General features: G+C 40.2%; 1 protein-coding gene across 1 annotated transcript in view; it reads left to right on the forward strand.

The window, feature by feature from the left end:
- GREM2 (gremlin 2, DAN family BMP antagonist) overlaps positions 1-23697 on the forward strand; it is a 106668-nt gene extending 82971 nt beyond the window's left edge. Inside the window, exon 2 of the mRNA XM_090263261.1 lies at positions 22772-23697. Coding sequence (XP_090119387.1) covers positions 22773-23279 — 507 coding nt within the window. The 5' untranslated portion in view covers position 22772 and the 3' untranslated portion in view covers positions 23280-23697. The remainder of the gene's footprint in view (positions 1-22771) is intronic.

Genomic DNA, 23697 nt, shown 5'->3' on the forward strand with positions numbered 1-23697 from the left:
TAGCCTTTGGTTGTCCTTGAACTAATATGTAAAACATACATTTGGAAAACTGAAGGGGTGATTTTTTTTCAACTTCCAAAAATATCTGCTTTTTAAAATAATCCATCATAAACATCCTTTGCGTAGTTATGAACTTTTAGCGTCATACATTTCAAATGAATCAAGTCCTAAAATTTGGCTTCCGTTAACACTACTATCTCTTGAAGCTAACAACTGCAGTTTTCACTTCTGCACCAGCATCTCTCTGTTCCGCCCCCAAACTCAGGAAAGCTTGTAAAAGCAACACTCCATCAACAACAACAATTTATTGCATGCTGAAAACCCACAAGAACACTGGTCTTCAGAATTAACTGACATTCTGTAAAGAAATAAATTTATCAAGAAATAAAAACATGCTGTCTTTCAAAAAGACAATCTGTACTTTCCGAGATTTTGTTTTCCAAGTAGTGGAGCTCAGTAGAGCCAAGCCACGCATTCAACTTGTCACCCAAAGCCTCTTTGGACCAAAAGCAGAAATTTGGGGTCAGGGTTGACATGAAATTTGTTGCTGCAGAGAAGGATGTATCTTTTTCTAAGGTGGATGTTTCTGAATGAGATATAATTCTTTGATCAGAACATAATTTTCAAATGGAGTTAGCTTTTCTAATGAATTCATCTAGCTGGCAAGTCCAGAAATTCTCAGACTTCCATTGTTGCTCCGCCCTTCAGACTCAGACCTGGGCAGAATCAGTAGTTAAAAAGTGTAAAAAGGGGGAGAATACATTGCTCTCCACATAGTATAAACTAAGGGTATATTTCCTGTTCAGAATTTTTGCCCCCAAAAGCAGGAACATTTAGCAAGAAAATTATTGATTTTGCCTTTTACAAATGACTTAATTATCCCTGTCTTTCCAACTGATGGTGGATTTAATAGATGATAATATTTCAAAATTGCAGTTTTCACTTCAGCACCAGCATCTCTCTGTTCCCTTGCCCTTCCAGGAATATAAATTTCTTTGCAAAGCACAAGTGAGTCATTTATGGCTTAGATTAACTGAGAATATCGGACATCTTTAGATATATGAAAATCAACTCTTTGGACTCCATGAAAGGAATTTAATGGGCATGATTTGCAGGAATTATGACATTTTGTTTACTGTGAAAGTGAATAGAAGTGACATCAGTGACAAAACCTGCTGTTTCCTAAGATACTGCTTTTACTAACTTGGCATCTTTGAACTGCCTATGATTGATGCTACATGAGACTTGGGTTTTTGAAAGTTGGGTGGTTACATGGTGGAGACATAGTATAATGGCACTATAGTTAATGGAAATCCCTGTGAAAGGTATTTTCTTCCCAGGTGACCTTAAAACGTATTTTAAAGTTACCTTATAGATGCTGTTCTGATATTATCCATTCAAAAAAAAATGAAATGAAATCCCCGAGGAAGGTCAGTAAGCTTAGAGAATAACAGAATAATAATAAAACCACCAATATCCATTCAATGCCTCGTTTTGATAAGAAAAAAAGAGACTGGATTTTCATTATCCAAACACATTCATTGATGATGCCGTTGCTGATAACTGCAGATTTGACCAGGGAATACTTTGGCATTTCTAAAGGACTGCTATTAAGATTCAGGGTTGGAGAGAACTCAATGACCTTGATTCCAAACCAAACTTCTCAGAGGGCAGGAGAAGGGGAGACTGTATGGGAGGTCTCCCATACACGCTTAGATCTTTCTTATTAGAAGAGAGATCCATGATTTCAGCGACTGAGATCTAGAAACCTTTAGGAGCCAGAAGAGTCATCACCTAGTAATTTAGCATCAACTCTGTGGTTTAGTGGTGTGGTTCTTTTCATGTTTAAGGGGAATTGTTCAAACAATATAGTTGGTTTGAAATCCATCCAGGACCAATGCAAACACCAAGTGGGCTGCCTAGAAACCACACATTGTTTCCTTCAGACAAAAGATAATGATGTACTAATGAGTTTTACCCTTTATTGCCCTCTCTGGAACACAGCCTCAGGAAGAAAACCCACAGAACAAAATTGTTAGTCCCAAAATTTACAATATTTTGCAATGACCCCTATCCTTTTTTCTTTAAGTGCTTGTACTAGTGTTGTTAAGTATTTGTGTTGTTTAACTCATAAATTCCAACCTCATATAATCTCAGAAGTGCCCTCCCAGAGAGAGAAAGGAAATGAGTAAATGAGGAAAAATAATAAAAGCCTTGCTGATACAGAGTACCCCCAAGAAACTTAAAGCACTTCTGAGATACTATCTACGTAATTCTAATGTATTTTGACCTCATTAAAGGGGGGGAGTAACAGAGATTAATACTTTAAGTTATGGAGAGGGGGAGGGAGGCAGAAAGAAGTTGAACTAATAGGCCCCTTTAATCAAAAGACATTTAATAAATCATCAGAACACGGTGGAGGAAAAGATAAAATCCCATTGATTGGATTCATGAGAGGATGCTATGTGTCGAGGATTTATAGGATTCACTGGAATCTTACAGGATTTGCTAGAATCATTTGTTGGTGTTTCATTGAAGAACAAGCTGAATGGCACAACCACGTCACTTAGCCTGAAATTACCCACAGTCCCTGTAAATTCACCATCTGCACCCTGTCCTGTTCCACTTCCCACCTGCTTCCGGTGTGCGCATGCACAGCAATCTCCGCTCCTCACCGCTCCTGAATGTGGCTTCCTTTCTAAACATCTCCATCGAAACGGCTCATCAGGTTACCAGTGGCTTCCATCTTACCAAACCTGTGGGCCCCTTTTTTTTCCCTCATCACCTGGTTGATCTCAATAGCATTCTAAAGAGTTGACCACTCCTTCCTTGAAACACCTGTATCTCTTGACTTGGGTGACACCATTCCTTCCTCGTGGACCTTATTCACCTCTGGTTGTTCCTTCTCAATCTCCTCTGCCGGTTCCTCCTTCTCTGCATGACTTTGGAAGGCTGAAGGGCGCCAGAACTGTTTTCTTAGCTCTTGCTCTTCTCTGGTGTCTGGCTAAATATGGTCATTTATGCCCGTGGTTTTAAACATCACCTCTCGCCCAATGTGTACATTTCCCTCTCACCTCTCACCTGTAGACTCACAGTAGCAATTGATCTTTTCCACTGGATACCTAATAGAGATCTTACTTAACATGATATCTGCCCCCAAATCGCTCTTGCCTTAGACTTTCTTATTTCAAAAAACTTTGCTTCACTCTCATATCTAATGGAATAAATGTCATGTTGTTTTAATCCTTGAAATGTGTCCTAAAGTCCTTTCCTTCCCTTCTTCTCCCCTGCTACCACCCTAGCCCAAACTGCCATATTTGTCATCGATATTATTCCAATAACCTCCTATATTACCTTCTGCTTGCATCCTCACGAACATCACCTCCTTTTCCACAGAGCAGTAAGAATCCTAAGTTTTTGACACATAGCATTATATCATATCATTTTGCTACTTTAAACCATGTGCTGACTTCTCATGAAACATACTTCATCACAGGGCATAAAGTCATACACGATCTCATCCCTGTCTACTTCATCCCCTTTCCTGATACTCTCCTTCTAGCTCGCTCAGCTCTAGCCACACAGGACTTTATCTTTAAAGAACATGACAACTGGTCTACATCCCAGTTCACTCCCATGCTAGGTATTCCCTCTTCCCAAAAATCACAGTACAACTCCTTGAAATTCCCGTCTCAGGTTGTATACTCTTCACAGAGAGGCCCTGCTTAACCACTCAATCTAATGACCCCCAAGCATAGATTACTTTCCCCTCTATCAGCCTGTTATATTCTTCACAGAAGTTCTTACTACTTGAAAATATCTTAGTTTTATATCACTTCCTAGTTTATTGTCTGTGTACCCTTAATAGAATGTAACTTCCTGGAAAAGTAGGACCATGTCTGGTGTATCTGTAGATCTTGGTGCCTATAGTAGTTCCAGCATAGAGGAGGTTTGCAATAATTCCATGCTGAGAATGAATGAATTTATGTCTATGCGAATATGTTGAAGGGGAGCACTTTAATGGAGAGCTCAGGGACAGGAATTGGGATCATGAAGAAAATTAAATTGTTACTAATATCTTATCTGGGCCTTAGCTTTTGAAATAATAACTTAAAATTTTATAACAAATGATATCAACAAAATGAACTATGAATGTGCGTATTTTACATGAACACTTTATATGGGATGATTCTTAAGACATATCTTTGTATAAACAGTGCTTAAAAGTAGGAGCTCAGATGGTGTATTGCTTTTTAAATCAATGTATCAGAGAAGTAAGAACTGCATTGCAATTAGCAAGGAGCGAAGTAATAGCATTCAATTATTTAAAATTCTTGTCATGAAAGCCTTCTGCCTATAAGTTATGTAACAGAAAGCTCATATACCAGCAACAAAAACAAACAAGCAAAAAACAGAGTGGGAGAGGGGACAAAGATTGGCACTTCTAATAAATTCCCAGGTGATACTGATTCTGCTAGTCAAGAAACCGTATTGTAAGACTCTCTGATCAAAATTAATCAGTGAATAGAAGGAAAGGGCCTTAATAGCAGAAAAACAGGAGAAAATTTCAATCACAACTCCCAGAATTATTCCACTAGCCTGTTACTAAGCTATTTAGAAAAAATCACTTTTTATAGCTTACATTAACATGTTTATTGTTTAATTTGATATGAAAACTTCTCTTTATTTCTAAGTATCTATTAAGTACATAAATGTCTCATACTGATGCTATAGTCACAAATTTCCTTTATTCTTCACTAAAATTTTTCTCCTGTCTTTATTTAGAAAAGAACCTTCGCTAACTAGTGTTTGCCCCTCACTATTTTCCTGCATTGAACCAGTAACTGGGTCTTCAAAAAGTTTCTTTATATTTACAAATCATTTGCCAGAGCAAACACAAATCACAATTTAAAGTTATACATAGTGAACTGTGAAGATGTAAAGCTGATTTCTTCCCCCTGCTTTTGCTGGACCCTTTTCTCTTCTGCTGGCTCCTTGGCCTGGTCAGGAGTTCTGAACTCAGCTCTGAACTCACTCGCTCTCATCACGGCTGCTGCAGTACCTCATCCACCTCCCCTTAGACCAGTGGTTCTCAACCTTCCTCATGCCAAGTCCCTTTAATATGGTTACTCATGTCGTGGTGACCCCGAACCATAAAGTTATTTTCGCTGCTACTTCATAACTGTAATTTTGCTACTGTTATGAATCATAATGTAAATATCTGATATGCAGGATGTATTTTCATTGTTACAAATTGAACATAATTAAAGCATAGTGATTAATCACAAAAACAATATGTAATTATATATGTGTTTTCCGATGGTCTTAGATGACCCCTGTGAAAGGGTCGTTTGACCCCCAAAGGGGGTCGCAACCCACAGGTTGAGAATCGCTGCCTTAGACCAAAGACCCTTGATTTCCGAAACAAATATCAGAACCCAAAGGTCTCTTACTGACAAAGTAATGTTATTTCTAGAGATCGATTTTCATATTATATTTCACAATTAACAAACGTGTTCATATCAGCATTACTTGTAAAGTTGGCCATTAGACACACCTAGATAGAAGAATATTTAAGTACATTGAACACCCATATGTGTTAAAGATTATATAGTCATTGAAAATCATTTCTGTTTCTCTGATGCTTTCTGAATCTCCAAATTTTCCACAAATAGCAAACAGAATTTTTGTAACCAAAATTAAATGATCATTTTAAAGATAAAAAGGGTTTTAAAAGAAAAGCAAGTTAAGTTGGATCAAACATAGTGCCACTTTCCACCCAAGACAGATGTCTTTTGAACAATATTCTTGAAGAATAATCACAAAACCTTCATTTATGTATTTTCTCCTCTGAAAAGGACTTCATGTGTTATGAATCAAACCCCACACATTTTTTTTTTTTTTTGGTTTTGAGAACAATATTTGACTTTTCTTGAGTCAGATCTTAACCATAAACTGAATTTGTTTGTAATAGTTGTATATTAATTTCTATGTTAGTTATTTTTAATTGACACAAAATTCACCTACCATAAAACAATCCATTTTAAAGGGCATAATTCATAGAGTTCGCAACCACCAGCTCAATCTAGTTCCAAAACATTTTTATTACCCCAAAAGGAAATCCTGTATGCAGGCAAGAGTAGTTCCCCATTTCTCCCCCAATGCCCAGCCTCTGGCAGCCTCCAGCCTCTGCTCTGTCTCTAGGGATTTATGTATTCTAGATACCATTCACTTTTTATTAAATATACAGTGAGTAAGAGTGCCTCTCCCTGGCCTACCTGCTCAGTGGCCCTTGTCTGCCCTGGAGTAGCCCAGGAGGGGCTTACCTACAACTTCCACATAACAGCCTTTCAAATATTGGACGGCAGCCCTCAATACCTTCCCGCTACCACTGAGTGCCTTTGCCAAACACCCATGATTTTCTTCCTATTAAACATACAGAATTCCTTTTCTGGCTCTTTTCATCGTAATGGCTATCCTCTATGAATTGTCTTTAACCTGTGTTGCCCAAAAGAGACCCAAACTCCTCCATGCAGGGGAAGGAGAGAGGGGCGGGTAGGTCCTGAGGATCAGATGATCCGGCTCCTGAGCAGCTCCCCGCGTGTATGCAAGCGCCCACCTACTGCACCGGCCCCGCAGCTGGCCCTGGCAAGGCTCTCCCGGTCACGGCTCTCCACGGAGCTGCGGAAGCCGCAGCACGCGGGCCTGGGAAGAAAGGCATCCGAACTGGAAACACACATTACAAGTCCTTGCCAATCAGCTCGGCGCATCTTCTGTCACAAACAGTGCAAGGAGGCCTCTACTTTGAACACGGGGAAATTGCTCCAAGAAGAGGGGTCTCTCTGGCCCTTATTCATGAGGATATAATTAATGGAGCTGGCCCTGGGCAGTGCACCAGAGCCCAGATTATTCTATTTTACACAAATAATTGAGGCTGTGCTTTTCCAAATATGAAGGGCTTATTAAACAAATGCCATCCCTCAGGTTTCTGCCCAAATCTCAAAATCAGAATTCTTGCAGCATGTAGTCCTGGGATCTGCATTTTTACCACATGTCCAGGTGTGTATTGTTTATACTGAAGTTTGAGGACCACTTATTAGAGAGCAAGAGTCCTGTCTTGAATTTGCTTTGAATACAAATAATAGATACTGTTCATAGAACTTGCTCTATGGAAAAAATGCACCACGCTCGTGTTTGGAAACAATATATTAGAAAATATTTGATAAGCTTGACTTAAGGTATAACCAGCTCTGTTTGATGTTAACAAGAAACATTCCCCACAAATACTTCAAAAGTTCAGTAGAAGTCCTTTGTATTTACATTATTTATAATTAGGCTGATCCAAGGAAAGATCTAAACAGAGAGTTATAAAAAGCAGAATGGACACCAAACATATCATGGGCACATGTGCACTCAGTAAATATTTGCTGCATGAATGGTACACTTAAATTTTGCCCAATTTCCCAAGTAAAAGGCAAAGGAATGATTTTTAACCGCCCAGGCTTTCCCCTTCTCGAATATCAGTTGTATCCTGGCTATTTGAATACTAGCAAATACAACATCTGCAACGTTTTTAAAATACGAGATATTCGTTAATTTATTTAATAAATATTTATTAGTCATCTATTATGTGCCAGGATCTGAGTTGCAGGAAAGGGTGATCACAACAGACTTGGTCTCCACTTGGATGGGGTTTCCCGTCGCAGAGGACTAGTAAGTGAGTATTTTGGCAGATGAACTATGTAAAAACCAAGGGAAATCTTGGGGAAAGTAGTAGAGGGAACTTCCAACCCAGGCACCTAGTTGCTGCTTGCCTCATGTTTAGCCTTTTGGGAGGATAATGCTTCAGTTACTGATGTTGTGGTTCAGAAAGTCATTTTTATCCTCTCCAGTTATTCCACTTAGCTCACCCAGAGTAAATCCTTCCACATTTGGAAAGCTGGCTGAATTACGGTTTACCAGCAGAATCTAAGAGCACAATTAACACACCGCATTACACATGATCTTCACTTCTTCCCCTTTAGAACTCTGTCCGCACCCCCAGCACGTCTCTGAAAGTCCTCCCGCCAGATGATCTCCATCAATCCAGGGAACACGTTTTAGCCTTGACCTCGCCTGATTTCTCATGGTCGTGGCTATGACTGCCCGCCCTTCCTCGGACACCTTTGTAGACTTTCTTTCCTTACTGCCTTGAAAACTTGTGTCCCTAGAGTTCCATCCTGTGCCCACTCCTTAACTTTACCCCTGAGTGAGCTTAGTACCCCCATATACTGGAAATCACTTCAGACCCATCCTCTGAGGTCCATCTTCTTCCAGATGCATATCTTTCTTTTCTTATGCTCTAGAGACTCCCCTGCCAGGACAGCTCTTCCTCAAATATTCTCTCTCAGAGGCAATGCCGGCTCCTAGGCTCACCCCCAGCAGATACGAGATTTCCCCCTCCTCCTCATCCTCATGTCCATTTGATCACTTCAACGTGTTTAAAGCCCAGCTCCCTCAAATGCTTCCTTCTAAACTATTGCTCCTTAGTTAGGCCCACATCCTTCCTTCCACAGACCACTCAGATAAGCGATTAACCAGTCTCCTGCTTCCAGGATTAAGGTCATTTTTTGTTTGTTTATCTCATTTGGGACTGAGGTCAAGGATTTACACATCTTTGCATGCAAAGCCCCAGGAAAGTGCATGGAACATGTAGAATGAATGATTGAATCAGTTATGGCTTCCATTCACTATGAGTAAAAGTGATGTCTAGCTTAGGCTCATAAATGGAGACTATTTTTGGTATTGGTATTCATTTTTAATAATGGTTTTTGACACTTTTTTTTTTTACTCTTTCCATCACTCTACATCCATTGGCATGTTCCAAGTCTCTTGGTTGTCTCTCATCATGTTTGTTTTCTTTGGTCAAGAGCCCTGAATTTGCTCTCTAATCTGTCTGAATTCAGTATCAGTTGTCAATAATAGCTAACTCAAAAAAGCCAGAGCACATAAGACCTAACACCAACTGAACCGGACTTCTTGTTTCAATTAAATTACTAAGCATGGCGCTGTCCAGATTTCTACGGAGCCGTTAGCCAACAGAGTATTCTGAAAACCTGTCTGGAGAAAAAGGCTGGCGAATTTGAGAGACTTGAGTGTGTGAGTAGGAAAGGAAGAATAAATTAGGTCTTTCTTCATGACGTTTGCTTGTGGTCATAAAATTTTTATGTATGAAAAAATTCAAGGATGAATTATTCTTCTTGCCCAGTATCATTTACAAAATGTTCATGCTTAGAAATAATATAATAGTACACTTCAATATTTTAGTGTGCTATTCTCTAAACATTTTTAGTTCTAAATCCATATAACTTCTTACAAACTTAGTAACTGATATCTAAAATTTGTCTTGGATGTCATTTAAAGAATATTGCAATGTTGATGTTTTAAAATACAATGGTTTCAATACTCTTTACTGTCACCAGGGAAATCTAAATCCCATAATATCAATAGCTAAAATTTTATGCTCACTGTTACATATTTTAAAAAATACATGTAGAAATAATTCTTTAAATAAAAAATTAGATTATTTTACCCTCAATTCATATTTCACTATAAATCTTACCACAGAACTCTTCCTGATATAATAGGTTTTACATTTGAAAGTCTTTATATTTTACTTTTTTCTGTGACAAAAGATATGTATGTAAACTTTAATTTTAATTCTGTTGCCATAAGCCTTTAAGTATTTAAATATTTCCTGTTGATTGATTGCGCATTAGATTGAGTGGTAGTGTTTGACAAAATACTATAAGTATGTTATAAATTTAGTAAATAATTATTAAGTAGAAAAAGGTAAATTTCAATTATTTACCTCTCTTAAAGAGGTGCCCCATACATGGAGATTTTGATTGTTGTTTATGTTTCCATAAATGAATGCTATTTATTGCCAGAAAGAGACAAGATACAGCAGAAATTTTCTACTGTATAAGCAAAAAATATATGTGTGTATATACATATATATGTATGTGTGTATATGTAATATGTGTATATAACATTACTAAAGAAATATGTTCTGTGTCATCTCTCACCTCAACTACTCGAGCAAGTCTTCTTGGTAAATGGTCTTCAAACTGGCCTATGTAGACTCCTGTTAATTACAGAAAAGCTTTCCAAGGAATAAGTCTTCAAGGACAGTTTTAGAGGAATCAATATTCAAATCCTCAGCACCCGTTTGTTCCTTTTCTTGTAAGAGATCTGCCTGCAGCGGTGTCTACAATGGGATAGGAAGGCTCTCCTTCCCTGGCACTTTCAGTTTCCCTCCTTCCTCTTGACAAGAGAAAGGGGTGCTCCCATCCAATCTGCTCTTGCTGTGGTGCATTGTCTGAGGTACAGCAAAGGCTCTGGGGCACCAAACAAAAGAACAACTCTAAATATTGGTGTTCTCACTGAAAAGTAAATGACTAATCAACAACTCCCTTTTCAAGTTAGATTGCTTTCAAGAGTTTGCTTTAAAGCTAAATTGAGGGAGGATCTAACTAAACTATCCGTAGATATATCACCAAAAATACTTTTATGATGATCACCATGTGATCTTTCACATTAGTAAGTCTGAAAAAAAATTTTAATTGAGACATTCGTTGCTGTTGAAAAACACATTTTCATTACACCTTATTCCTGTGAATGTATTTCTTTAGTATATGGTTAATTCAATGTCTTAACAACTTAACCAAGGTTTCCGTTGCTTTCCATCCTGTGCTCTGTACTGCAAAGATTTGACCTTTATCTTGTGCTTATACCTTCATGGTGGTTGCCATAGCCTCTTACTCATCAAATCCTGGCAAAACCACAACCAAAAACCAGAACAATACTTTCCCTGACATGTCTCTTGTCCGGGAGGCTGTTCCTTACATCTTAGTGGCCACAGTGCATCCTTGCCCGTACCTAAATCAATCACTTGCAGGGAGAGTGAAATAACTAATTGTCTTGGACCAATGAGCTTTCCACTCCATGGTATATAGAAGGGACTATCAAGAAATTGGACTTCGGTACCTGAACAAAATTATGCTTCTTCTTTTTAAGTTTAAAAAAAACTTTATGCTATTTATTGGGGTGACATTGGTTAAACAAAATTACATAGGTTTCAGGTGTACAATTCTATACAATATTGTCTGTATGTTTTACATTTACACAAGAGAACACTACTTGCCCATAAATAAAAAAGGGGAAGTTATGCTTCTTTGAGGACATTGGCTAAATTAAGAAGATCTGCCTTAGCTCTCAGCTCTCTGGTTTGGTTGAGAAGATAAACGCTATGCTGTTCATTGAACCTGTCAGAAGAGGAGGTGGGTGAGAAACTAGGATAAGACTTGGAACACATTGAATTTGGAGTGCCCGCAGGACATCCAGGAAATGTCTAGTAGGCAGCGAGGTACAGGGCCTTGAAGTCACGAGCAGAGAGCTGGTGGCTGAGGTCATAGGCACGAATAAAATTCTTCGTTGGAATGTGAAGAATGAGAAAACAAGGTTATGGAAAAACCCTCGGGGAACACCAATCTTCTAGAGAATGCCAGAAAAAGGAAAATCAGGCAAAGAAATGGAAAGAGTAAAGAGAGAAAGGAAATACTTTTGTCACGAATTGCAGAGGAAGTAAAAAGGGGGGTACGTAGTTTTCTCAGGCTTTGCTAGTGTTCTGTCCCCTTTCCTACGCACGTCATACACGTAAAACCAAGGGGCCTGAAGGGGAGAATGAACAGGAAAATGAAGCTCATGGGTGGAATGTTTTTGATTTTGCTCAAAGCATTTTAGACAAGCCTCTCTAATTTTTGTGTATATATAGAAAATCTATACCCTGCACTAAGCACAGTCCAGGCCTGCTGTTTCAGAATGGCTCGCCCTGAACACACGAGGCTGACCCTGGAGGGGGTGCAGAAGGGGGCTAAGCATGGGGAATCCCTTGAGCAACAGTTTAAGATCTTTGTTTGAAAACAAAACAAAAGGCTCTGCCTAACGACTGCAGACAACATCAGTGGCTATAAAACCCGTAATGGATCATTCATAATTTCTTCCTTCCTTTCAAATAAAACTCATGGTCCTTTTCGGTGAGATGCCTTAGACTATGACATAATCTCAGAGCTACATTCCTTAGAATAGCAATACAGAACGAGGGTGGCAAGTGCCATTAACAGCCTTTCGCAGGGGAAACCCAGAGGAGCTTGGAAATGAGTCACAGAAGGTCACAAGATGGGCAGCTGTGGGCCCAGAAACCATGTTCTCACTCCTATTCCTAAGTGGCCCTGCTCTGGAGAAAAGCAACCATGTGTGTATAATCTTACAGATTTCAAAATGCTTTTCCATCCATTTTCTTTTAAAAAAATTTTTTTACTGTGTTTTTTTCTATTATCATTTATCCTCCTTATACCCCCTGTCCCCTGCAATCACCACACTGTTGTCCATAACCATGAGTCCTTTTTCCTTTTTGTTCAGTCCCTCCGCCCCCTGAACCCCACTTCCCCTCACTCCATGGCTCTTAGTCTGTTCTCTATGACTTTGTCTCTATTTTGCCTGTTAGTTCAGTTCGTGCATTAAATTCCACATATGCGTGGAAACATATAGTATTTGTCTCTCTGACTGGCTTGTTTCACTTAGCATAGTGTTCTCCAGGTCCATCCATGCTGTTGCAAAGGGTAAAATTTTCTTCTTTTTTATAGCCAAGTAGTATTCAATTGTGTAAATGTCCCATAGTTGTTTTATCCACTCACCTACTGATGGACACTTGGGATGTTTCCATATCTTGGTGATTGCAAATAATGCTGCAATGAATATAAAGGTGCTTGTCTTTTTTTTTCTTTTTTCTTTTGAATTAATGTTTCAGGTTTCTTTGGATAAATTCCCAGAAGTGGAATCTCTGGGTCATAAGGCAGTTCCATTTTTAATTTTTTGAGGAACCACCATACTATTTTCCACAGTGGCTGCACCAGCCTGCATTCCCGCCAACAGTGCCAAAGGGTTCCCCTTTCTTCACATCCTCGCTAACACTTGTTTGTTGACTTATTGACAATAGCCATTCCGACAGATGATATCTCATTGTGGATTTAATTTGTATTTCTCTGCTGATTAGTGACATTGAGCATCTTCTCATATGTCTACTGGCCCTCTGTATGTTCTCTTTGGATAAGTGTCTTTTCAGGTCCTTTGCCCACTTTTTAATTGGGTTGTTTTTGGCATTGAGTTTTATAAGTATTTTATAAATTTGGAATATTAACCCCTAATCAGATGTATTGGTGAATATGTTCTCCTGTTCAGTGGGTTGTATTTTGTTTTTGGTTTCCTTTGTTTTGCAAAAACTTTTTAGTTGGATGTAGTCCCATTTGTTTATTTTTTCTTTTGTTTCCCTGGCCTGAGGAGATATATCAGATAAAATAATGCTACAAGCAATGGCCAAGATTTTGCTGTCTATATTTTCTCCCAGGATTTTTATGGCTTTGGTTTGAATATTTAAGTCTTTAATCCATTTTGAATTTATTCTTGTGTATGGTGTAAGAAGGTGGACGAGTTTCACTTTTCTGCATGTATCTGTCCAATTTTCCCAACAGTATTTATTGAACACACTAATTTTAGCCCATTGTATGTGCTTGCTGTCAAATACTAATTGACTACAAAGGTGTGAGTTTACTTTTGGGCTCTCTATTGTGTTCCATTGATCTATGTGTCTGTTTTTATGCCAGTAACATGCTGTTTTGATTACTATGGCCTTATACTAGAATTTGATATCAGGTACTGTGATTCTTCCAAACTTGTTCTTCTTTCTCAAGATCACTGTTGCAATGTGGGGCCTTTTGTGGTTCCATATATATTTTTGAAAGATTTGTTCTAGGTTTGTGAAATGCATCATTAATACCTTGATAAGAATTGCATTGAATCTATAGATTGCTTTGGGTAGTATGGACATTTTAATTATGTTAATTCTTCCTATCCATGAACATGGTATGTGCTTACACTTACTTGTATATTCTTCAATTTCTTTCTTCAGTGTCTTATAATTTTCTGAGTACAGATCTTTTACATCCATGGATAGAAGTATTCTTGGGTATGTTATTCTTTTTGAAGCAATTATGAATGGGATGGTTTTCTTAATTTCCCTTTCTTATAGTTCATTATTTGCATATAAAAATACAATATTATTAGCATATAAAAATGCAACTCATTTCTGGATATTGATTTTGTATTCTGCTACTTTACTGAATTCATTTATCAGGTCTAGTAGTTTCTTGGTGGAATCTTTAGGGTTCTTATGCACAGTATCATGTCATCCACAAATAAAGACAGTTTCACTTTTTCTTTTCCAACTTGGATGTCTTTTATTTCTTCTTCTTGTCTGATTGCTGTGGCTAAGACTTTAAGGATTATGTTTCTGATTATAAGGGGAACACTTGTATTTTTTGCCTATTGAGTATGATGCTGGCAGTGGGATTGTCATATTTGGCCTTTATTATGTTTAGGTGTGTTCCCTCTGTTCCTACTTTACTGAGATTATTTTTTTTTATCATAAATGGATGCTGGATTTTATCAAATGTTCTTCTGCATTTATTGATATGTGCATAGAGTTTTTATCCTTCATTTTGTTTATGTAGTGTATCACATTTATTGATTTGCCAATGTTGAACCTTGCATTACCAGAATAAATCCCATTTGAGCATGATGTAAAATATTTTGATGTATTCAGTTTGCTAATATTTCATTGAGGATTTTAGCATCTATGTTAACTGGGGATATTGGCCTATAATTTTCTTTTTTTTCTGGAGTGTCTTTATCTAGTTTTGGAAATTGGATAATACCGGCCTTATAAATTGAAACTGGGAGTCTTCCCTCCTCTTGAATTTTTTGTAATAGCTTGAAAAGAAGAGGTGTTAGTTCTCAGAATGTTTGGTAAAATTCACCTGTGAAGCCATCCGGTCCAGGGCTTTTGTTTGTTGGGAGTTTTTTTTATTACTGTTCAGTTTCACTGGTGTAATCTGTCTTTCAGATTCTCTGGTTCTTCCTGATTCAGTTTTGGAAGATTGTATGTTTCTAGGAATTTATCCATATCATCCAGGTTGTCCAATTTGTTGGCAAAGAGTAGTTCATAGTATTTTCTTACAATCCTTTGCATTTCTTTGGTGTCAGTTGTTATTTCTTCTCTGTCATTTATAATTTTATTTATTTGGGTCTTCTCTCCCTTTTTTTCTTGATAAGTCTGGTTAAAGTTTTGTCAATCTTGTTTGTCTTTTCAAAGAACCAGCTTTTGAATTCATTGATCTTTTGTATCATTTTTTAAAACTCTATCTTTTTAAATTTCTGCTCTGATCTTTATTGTTTCCTTCCTTCTGCCCACTTTGGGCTTTGTTTTTGTTCTTTTTCAAGTTCCTTTAAGTATAAAGTTAGACTGTTTATTTGAACGTTTTCTTGTTTCTTGAGACAGGCCTGGAATAATATGAATTTTCTCCTTAAGATTGCTCTCCCTGTGTCCCACAGATTTTGCATTGCTGTATCCTCATTTTCATTTGTTTCAAGGTATCTTTTTATTTCTTCCTTGGTCTCATTATTGACTATTCATTGTTTAATAATATGTTATTTCACTTCCAAATCTTTGTGTATTTTTTCAGTTTTATTCTTGTGGTTGATTTCTAGTTTCATAGCATTTTGGGCAGAAAAAATGCTTCACTTGTCAGTTCTCTCCCCAGAGCCACCAACCCAGACTCCCTTTGCGTGTCTCTAGCTGCTCTGCCCTCCCTCTGCCAGAGCCCAGAGAAACTGACTGGAAATGAAATTTTGTGTGTTGGCCCTTTAAGAGGCTCTTTGCATTTCTATCTGTCTCTCCCTGGTGGACAGAAACCCCGCTGCTTTTCACAGTCAGATGTTATTTGGGTTCTTTTCCTGGTTCTGGTGCTCTAGGCTGAGGAGCACCCCCACCCCCCAGCCACTGAAATATCCCTCTGGAATTTCAACTACTGCCTGTGAGAGACCATCCAGCCCTCTCACACACCACACTTCCTACCAGTCTTGTTGTGGTGATGTGGTCTCTTCCATAAGTCCTTGGTCATAAGGCTTCTCTCCAGCTTTTGTTCAGCTTGTTATTCAGTATGATTTTTCTATAATCTGGTTGTAATTCCAGTTTGGTACTGGGAGGAGGTTAATGTAGCTTCTACTTACTCTGGCACTATCTTGCATCCCTAATATTCTTACTTAATTTAATGCTTTGCTGCCATCTTGCTTCAGTGTTACATTTCCCAGACTGAGTTTATCCCAACGATTTCTTCAAAGATTAGGAACTCTGATGACAAATTCCCAAATGATACACTTGCTATCCAGAAGTCAAAGTAAGTAATAATAGCATCACTTCTTTGGTTGAAAACTTTTTTTTTTAACGCAATTGTTTCAAATGAAAATGAACTTCTTGAACAAATGATAGTCAATGTTCCACTCAGGCAGTTTCCCTTGGAAAAGTAAATAAATCCCTTTGCATTTCAAACTTCTGAATCCTGTGGAATGCCTGATTATTCTTCTTTGAAGTTGCAAGCTACTTCCTATTCTTCTTATGATAATTCAGAAGATTTATAGTTAGTACTTACTTTTCCTTTCCTACTATTTTAATTTGTCCCTTTAACTTCGAATAACTTATAATCATTTTTAGCACACAACTACTACATTTGAGCTTGGTGCTCAACTTCTTGTGATCAGAAAGAGACAAATTAAAATAACGAGAAGATATCATTTAAAAATTTTCACATAGACAAAAAGAAATACATGTGGCAATGCCAAGTGTAAGCAAGTATGTGCAGCAACAGGCACTCACATGCTCCCCAGGGGAGAGGATACTGGTATAAGCACTTGGGAAGTAACTTGGCAAAAATTAGCCAAGCTCAAGCTGAACATGCCCTATGACTCAGCATTCTACTTTTTGATGTCTTCTCTAGAAAAACTCTAACAAATGGGCATAAATATAAAAAATGTTTGGTGCAGCACCGCTGGCAAGAGTGAAGATGTAGAAGCAATTAACTGTCCCTCGGTAAGGCGAATGCATAAGCTGTACTTTACAATTCAGCAGTGGAGATGAATAGACTCCTTCTAAAACTATCCACATGTCTAAAATCGCAAACACCTATTACTGAATTAAAAATCTGCAAAAGAAGAACATGGCAGTATTTATCTGAAGGTCAAATACGTGTGCACACATGCACACGCACACACACGCACACACACACACACACACACACACACACAAAACATAAGCAGTAAGTGTGGACAGGCCTCAAAAGGAATGACCTTTACCAGCTTCAGGATGCTGGGCATCCCTGCGAGGGCAGGAGAATGATGGGAGACTGGAAGCTTAGCCTTACCTTTATTGTGTTATTTCTTCCAAAACAGAAGGAGATCGCAAAAGGAAGACGGGAAATACTACGAATGTTTTCATGTTGGTGGTCAGTAAATAGTGTTCATTATATGTTCTGTGTGATTCTATGTTTGAAATTTTTCATAGTTAGAGATTTAAAAATTCAAAGCTACTTTTCTAGCAGAAGAGCTCAAAGCTAAGGGGATTGGATTGGAAAATGTCTGGATTGGATAGGAAAAGTTGGGAGCAGGATTTGGGAAAATTTTTCTGTAGAAGGCCAAATAGTAAATATTTTTCACTTGGTGTGCAATATGGTCTCTGTCCCCACTATTGCCCATGTAGCCATAGAGAAAATGTAAATGAATTGGCATGGCTGTGTTCAATATAACTTTACTTACAAAAACAGATCTGCAGTTGGTTTTAGCCGGTAGGTCATAGTTTGCCACAGGTCACCATTGCTAAAGGTATGTGGCCTCAGCAGACAAGTGATCCCAGGCTAAGAGAATGATCCAGGGGCTAAGAGACATTCACATATCAATGGGGAGCTAACCTGCCACCCTCCCAACCTAAGAATCCAAGTCATGAATGACTTGTTGAAACTCTAGTAGTAAAACGAAAAAAAAAAAAAAATCTCTGAATTCTAACATTGTTGGAGGTTTTATTTCGGAGTTTTTCATTTGATTTTGATTCTGTTTTCACTTGGGCTGTAGGAATAAGTTTACCCAAGGTGTCTCTGCCAATAATCAGTCCTGGATGCTTCCCTTGAACCTTCCAAGGATGCCCTAGAATTCTTAGATCACAGAACATGTTTGGATCCCATCCCAATCACCACTCATGTACATCCCAGTACTGCCTTGACCTGACCTCTAAAATTCAACAAGGTCACTCAGGAGTGAGTTCATCAGCATGGCTGTACCCTTGGCCTCACCTACATAGATCTTCTGCCCAGGATGGTTCAACACTGCTGCATCTTTTCCTAGAAATTAGCCTCTGTTGTAGGATCCCTTGACACTTCTAAGAAGGGACAGAAGGGGACAGTTATTCTATAGTTGCCTAAGTACTGGACTGCTGTGGCCTGTGAAGCCTTGCACCTACAAGGGCCAGGCCGCAGGGCGTTCAGTTAAGGGGAAAGTGCTTCCACTACCCACTTTGACCAACCCTGTCTGCTTAGCCCATCAGCATTTACGGTCCTGGCAACCCTTGCAAAGTCACAACATTGTTAGGCCATCACGATGTTTAATAAAACCAACACAATTTAGTTACAAGTTTCTTCTGATACAACCCAAACACAAGATATGTGAGTAAAGCCAAGTATCTGTTTGCTCTCATTACTGGCAGTTGTGACAGCATCTGTGAGAGGTTCAATATATGGCAGCCATTTCTCTGAGTAGCAATGGGATTCAGGGCATGGCGGAACAATGGTCAGGTCCTGGTGGGGTCCCTGGCATGTGTGTGGATGACTGGTGAATGGAAGAAAGAAGCAAGTACCTTCTCTCCTTAGGTGAACCCCACACATGAAGGGCTCAATAGCTCTGGTGCCCTTGAAGAGAATACATGCTAACTGTCATTGCAGCAAAGCTCCTCTTGCCTATGTAGCTGTCCTGACACTGAGGTGCCACGTCCTTGGCAATCTTACTCTTGCTGTGGGTGCCAGAGAGAAGAACCAAGATTCAGGGAAGGAAAGAGAGAAGAGCCTCTGTTGGTCCCATTCATCTAGCTTCCACCAGCCTCTTTCCAGATCCTGAAAATGGAAAGTTTGCTTTTCTTCTTAGGTTCTTGCAAGGCATGGCTTCTAAGGGTGATTGCCAGATGCTGTGTGATTGCTTGAAAGCGTTCCGAGAATGTACGTTGTTAATCACCCCATCTAATACCGTTGGCTCCAAGGGCTTTTGCCCCGAATCGATCCGAACACATTTTAGCTTTGTTCTCCCTGACAACACCTAGGGACTGGTGAGTGAAAGCACGCATGTCTGAACCTGTCAAAGATGCATGTGAGGCTGTTGCTGGAACTGGGAGTTGAGGAACAGGCTGACTCTGTAAATCTTTCCTGGCGGGGACCGACACATTTTTTGGTTGTGTTTACTCCAAATGTTAGTAATTTCGGAAATTACTAAAATGGAACCAACATACTTTCTTTTTAAGAGACTATTGAGATCACAAATCATTCTGCAGATATAATAAGCTATGTATACTGAGCAGGTCCAATACCCGATGCTTGCCATGAGCCTGCTGGGAGCATGGCCATTTTTCATGTGACACTGTGTGTAGACGTAAGAAGGCAGGAGACCGGCCCTTTAAAAACTCGGCCTTAAAATTTCCATCATTGTGTCGGACAAAATGTTTCTAAAAGAGAAAAGCTTCCCCCTTTTTTTCCCCTCTGCTGCTTTTAATTGTTTGGGTTCCCTTGCCCATGTCACCTCAATTTACCTGACTCCTGCCCTTTCTCCTGGAAGAATCCTATTCAGACTGTAAGGGATGCTTCCTAGGCATCTCCTGCTCCCTCTCCAGGAAGAGCTGATGCTCCTTCTCTGTATCCTCACTATCCCCTGGGGTCACTGGCACCCATGGAAATCACCTGAAGCATTTCTTTAAAACATAGATCTCAAAGTCCACCTTAACTCTGCTGATTCAGAATGTTTCAGGGTGGAGCTCAGGAATGTACATTCTAAAACATCCCAGGTGGGACCAATGTTACTAGTCCCAGGGTCACCACCAGAAGAGCCCGTTCTACTATTGTGGTATAACTGTCACACTGCCATTGCATGTCTCCCTCTATCTTCTTGATCACAAGGTTGTTGAAGGCCATGGGCACGTGGCCTTCATATTCCATTCAACTCATATTTACTGAATTCCTACTATGTACTGAGGGTTGTTGTCAATGCAGGGCCTATGGCAATGAATAAAACAGGCAGTCTTCTCTGTTGGAGCTTACATTCCAGTGAGTGGGGAAAGTCAGATAATACAAAGATCAAAAATAAAGATCATTAAATATGAAAAAAAAAAAAAAAAGCAGGGAAGGAGACAGTGAATGTCAAGGTTGTGGTCAAGTTACCCACTGAGGCCTCACTAGGAGGTGATAATTAAGCAAAGACTTGAAGAGTATGTGGAAGGAAGCCATGCGCAGTGGGGGGGCATACTCTTCTGAGGGTAAAGCAACTTAAGGATCTAGAGCAGAAGAATGCTGACTCAGCATGAGCAAGGAGGCTGAGTGGGAGAGAAGGCCCCGTGAGATGAGGATGGGGGAGGCAGATCCTGGGAGGGCTCATGTGACCCTAGAAGAACTTTGTCTCTGAGGGGGATACTGGAATTCACAAGGCTTATCACAGTGCTTGCTCTAGATTAAATATCAACAAATACTTGATGAAGGAATTATCTGCTGGTGACATGCAAAAGCCTCTTGTGTCTTAGGCTAATAACAGTGACACAGAGAAATATCTTAGCTCGGATGTTTTAATACTGCACATTACATGCCCAGAACTTATTTGTCTTATAACTGGAAGCTTATACCTTTTGACCATCTATCTATCAAGCTATCGATCTGGCTTAGATATTTTGAAACAAATATTTTTAACCAAGAGGCAATTAACTATACTCACCTGGAGCCAAGAAGCATGGACTCAAATTTATTGGCCGTGTGATCTTAGAAAGTTATGTAGCCTCTCAATCCCTCGGTTTCCTCATCCATAAAATAAAGGAAATAATAATACCTATTTCATAGAACACTGATAATTATGTTTATACTTGAAAGGAAACTGCCAGAGTATCTAATGTATTTTGAGCACCAATACTATTATCATTAGCATGAATATATTTAAGACATCTGTAATAATGCAAGAAGTTTAATATATTTAATATTAAATTTTAGTCATTATATATGCTTATTCTTGCTATATAATTAATACACATTTTATAACTATATAATGCTTTCTATATATAATATATTTATATGCCACTCTGGGGTGTATGTGTTAGAATCCCATGCAGTTCTATGAGTGGTAAAATACACAGAGAGGGAATAACTAAATGTGAATATGATGGTGATGATGATTACAAGGATGAACATAAGAGAGTCACTTGTAAAAGGAGATAAAAATCACCTCTGTGGAGGGTATTGCTGTCCCTTAAGGATATTAATGAAAATATAACCATCAAAACTGCTAATTAAACTTTGAAGTCCATCTGTCAGTCAGACTCGTTTACTTCCTACCAGACATGGTTTAGAGTAAGAATAGCTTCTCTCTAGTTCACACCATCAACTATTTGCTGGACTGTGTCACGGTCCCCAAATACACAGGCCAAAGAATAATTCATTCACGTGTGTCCACATTGCGTGGGCCTAAGTCACTTCTCATACAGTCATGGACATTTCTTAATTCACAACTGGGATGTGGTTTCCACTGCAAGACTCCAATTCATGACTCATTTGAATTAGCTGAATTATCTTTTTGCAGAAGTGAAATGTTATCTATTATTTGTTAACAGAGCCACTAAGTGCAAATATCAATTTCCCTAATCTATGGCCATCTGTAACTTTTATGCTCATTTTCAGACACTCATGAACTATGCTCACCTTTCCTCTGCCTGTTATTAATTTTCCTGAGCATATCTGTGTCTAGTGGTTAATTTTGGTGCCTGAAAGCACCCGCGTGGCTCCAGATCCCGGACCATTACTTAGTGATCATACAGCCTTGGGCAAATTCCTCACCTCCCATGGCCCTCAGTTTCCTTCACCAAAAAGTGGGGATAATAAATAGTGACCCTTCAACCTAAGGCTGTGGTGAGGATTTAATGAGACAGACATGCAGAGCACTTGGAACAACATACTGAAACGCAGTGAACGCTGAGTATGAACTATCAATGGGCAAACTATTACTCGGGCAAACTGGCTTTAGCTAATTTTGACAGCCTTTGCTTTGTAACTTTCCATAGTTGTTCAACGAGTGCGTGTTTTCTCGCTGTAGTAGCATTTTGTCCACCCCCTTGCCTTCAGGACAGTATTTATGATCTCTTCATTGCTGTTTATGAGTGTTCTACTAACCACTTCTCAGTGCCGGCTGCCCCTGGGCACCTAGCTGCCAGCCTAACCCCTCACCCCCACCCCCACTGCTGCACCTCCTAATAACACCATAAAACATGAAAGGAAATCAATGCGCCCTGGACACGTGGCTGGGTTGGTTGGAGCAGCTACGCCAAAGGGCTGTGGGTTCCATTCCAGACCAGGGCACATGCCTAGGTTGCGGCTCCATCCCGGTGGGGCGCACATCGGAGGCAACCCGTTGATGCTCCTGTGTCTCTCTCTCCCCCTTCCACTCTCTAAAACCAATAAACACATCCCCTGGTGAGGATTTAAAAAAAGAAAAGAAAAACGATGCCGCACGCCATCAGCTGTCCCAGCCGGCCCCTCTAACTCTTCTCTCGTTGCAGGATGTTCTGGAAGCTCTCCCTGTCCTTGCTCCTGGCCGCTGCGCTGGTGACGGCGGCGGACGCCAGGAAGAACCGGCCGGCGGGAGCCATCCCGTCGCCCTACAAGGACGGCAGCAGCAACAACTCGGAGCGATGGCATCACCAAATCAAGGAGGTGCTGGCCTCCAGCCAGGAGGCCCTGGTGGTCACCGAGCGCAAGTACCTTAAGAGCGACTGGTGTAAGACGCAGCCGCTGCGGCAGACGGTGAGCGAGGAGGGCTGTCGCAGCCGCACGGTCCTCAACCGCTTCTGCTACGGCCAGTGCAACTCCTTCTACATCCCGCGCCACGTGCGCAAGGACGAGGAGTCCTTCCAGTCCTGCGCCTTCTGCAAGCCGCAGCGTGTCACCTCGATCCTTGTGGAGCTCGAATGCCCGGGGCTGGACCCTCCCTTCCGAGTCAAAAAGATCCAGAAGGTGAAGCAGTGCCGCTGCATGTCCGTGAACCTGAGCGACTCAGACAAGCACTGAGCGCCCCGGGCCGGACGCAGCCCCGCACCGCGCGCCTGTCCGCTGGGTCGCGCTGCCGCCGCCTCTGTCCCTGTCCTCAGAACTCACTCACGCTGCCTGGCGGACCCCCGCAGCAGCAAGCACGTTTCTTGGGGCTGATGCTGTCCTTGTCATAAGCGCGGGCCGCACACGGAGCTTTGCTGATGTGTTCTTGGCAGACCCTGGGCCTCCTCCCGTGTGCCTCCCCAACCAGGCGGTTTCGGGCCCGAAGGAAGGGGCTGGAAAACCACCACCCAGCAGCCGGAGAGGCATGGATGTTTCCACCATGTGGAAAGGGGAGTATTTCCCTGGCCTCGCCCCACACTCCAGCTGCCCCCTGCCTCCCTGAAGTGAAGGATGCACCAGTCTTCTGAGCAGCCCCCTCAAACCTCTGCTGCTT

Source organism: Furipterus horrens, unplaced genomic scaffold, assembly GCF_987537825.1.
Source record: "Furipterus horrens unplaced genomic scaffold, mFurHor1.1.pri manual_scaffold_15, whole genome shotgun sequence".
In the NCBI taxonomy this organism is placed as follows: Eukaryota; Metazoa; Chordata; class Mammalia; order Chiroptera; family Furipteridae; genus Furipterus; species Furipterus horrens.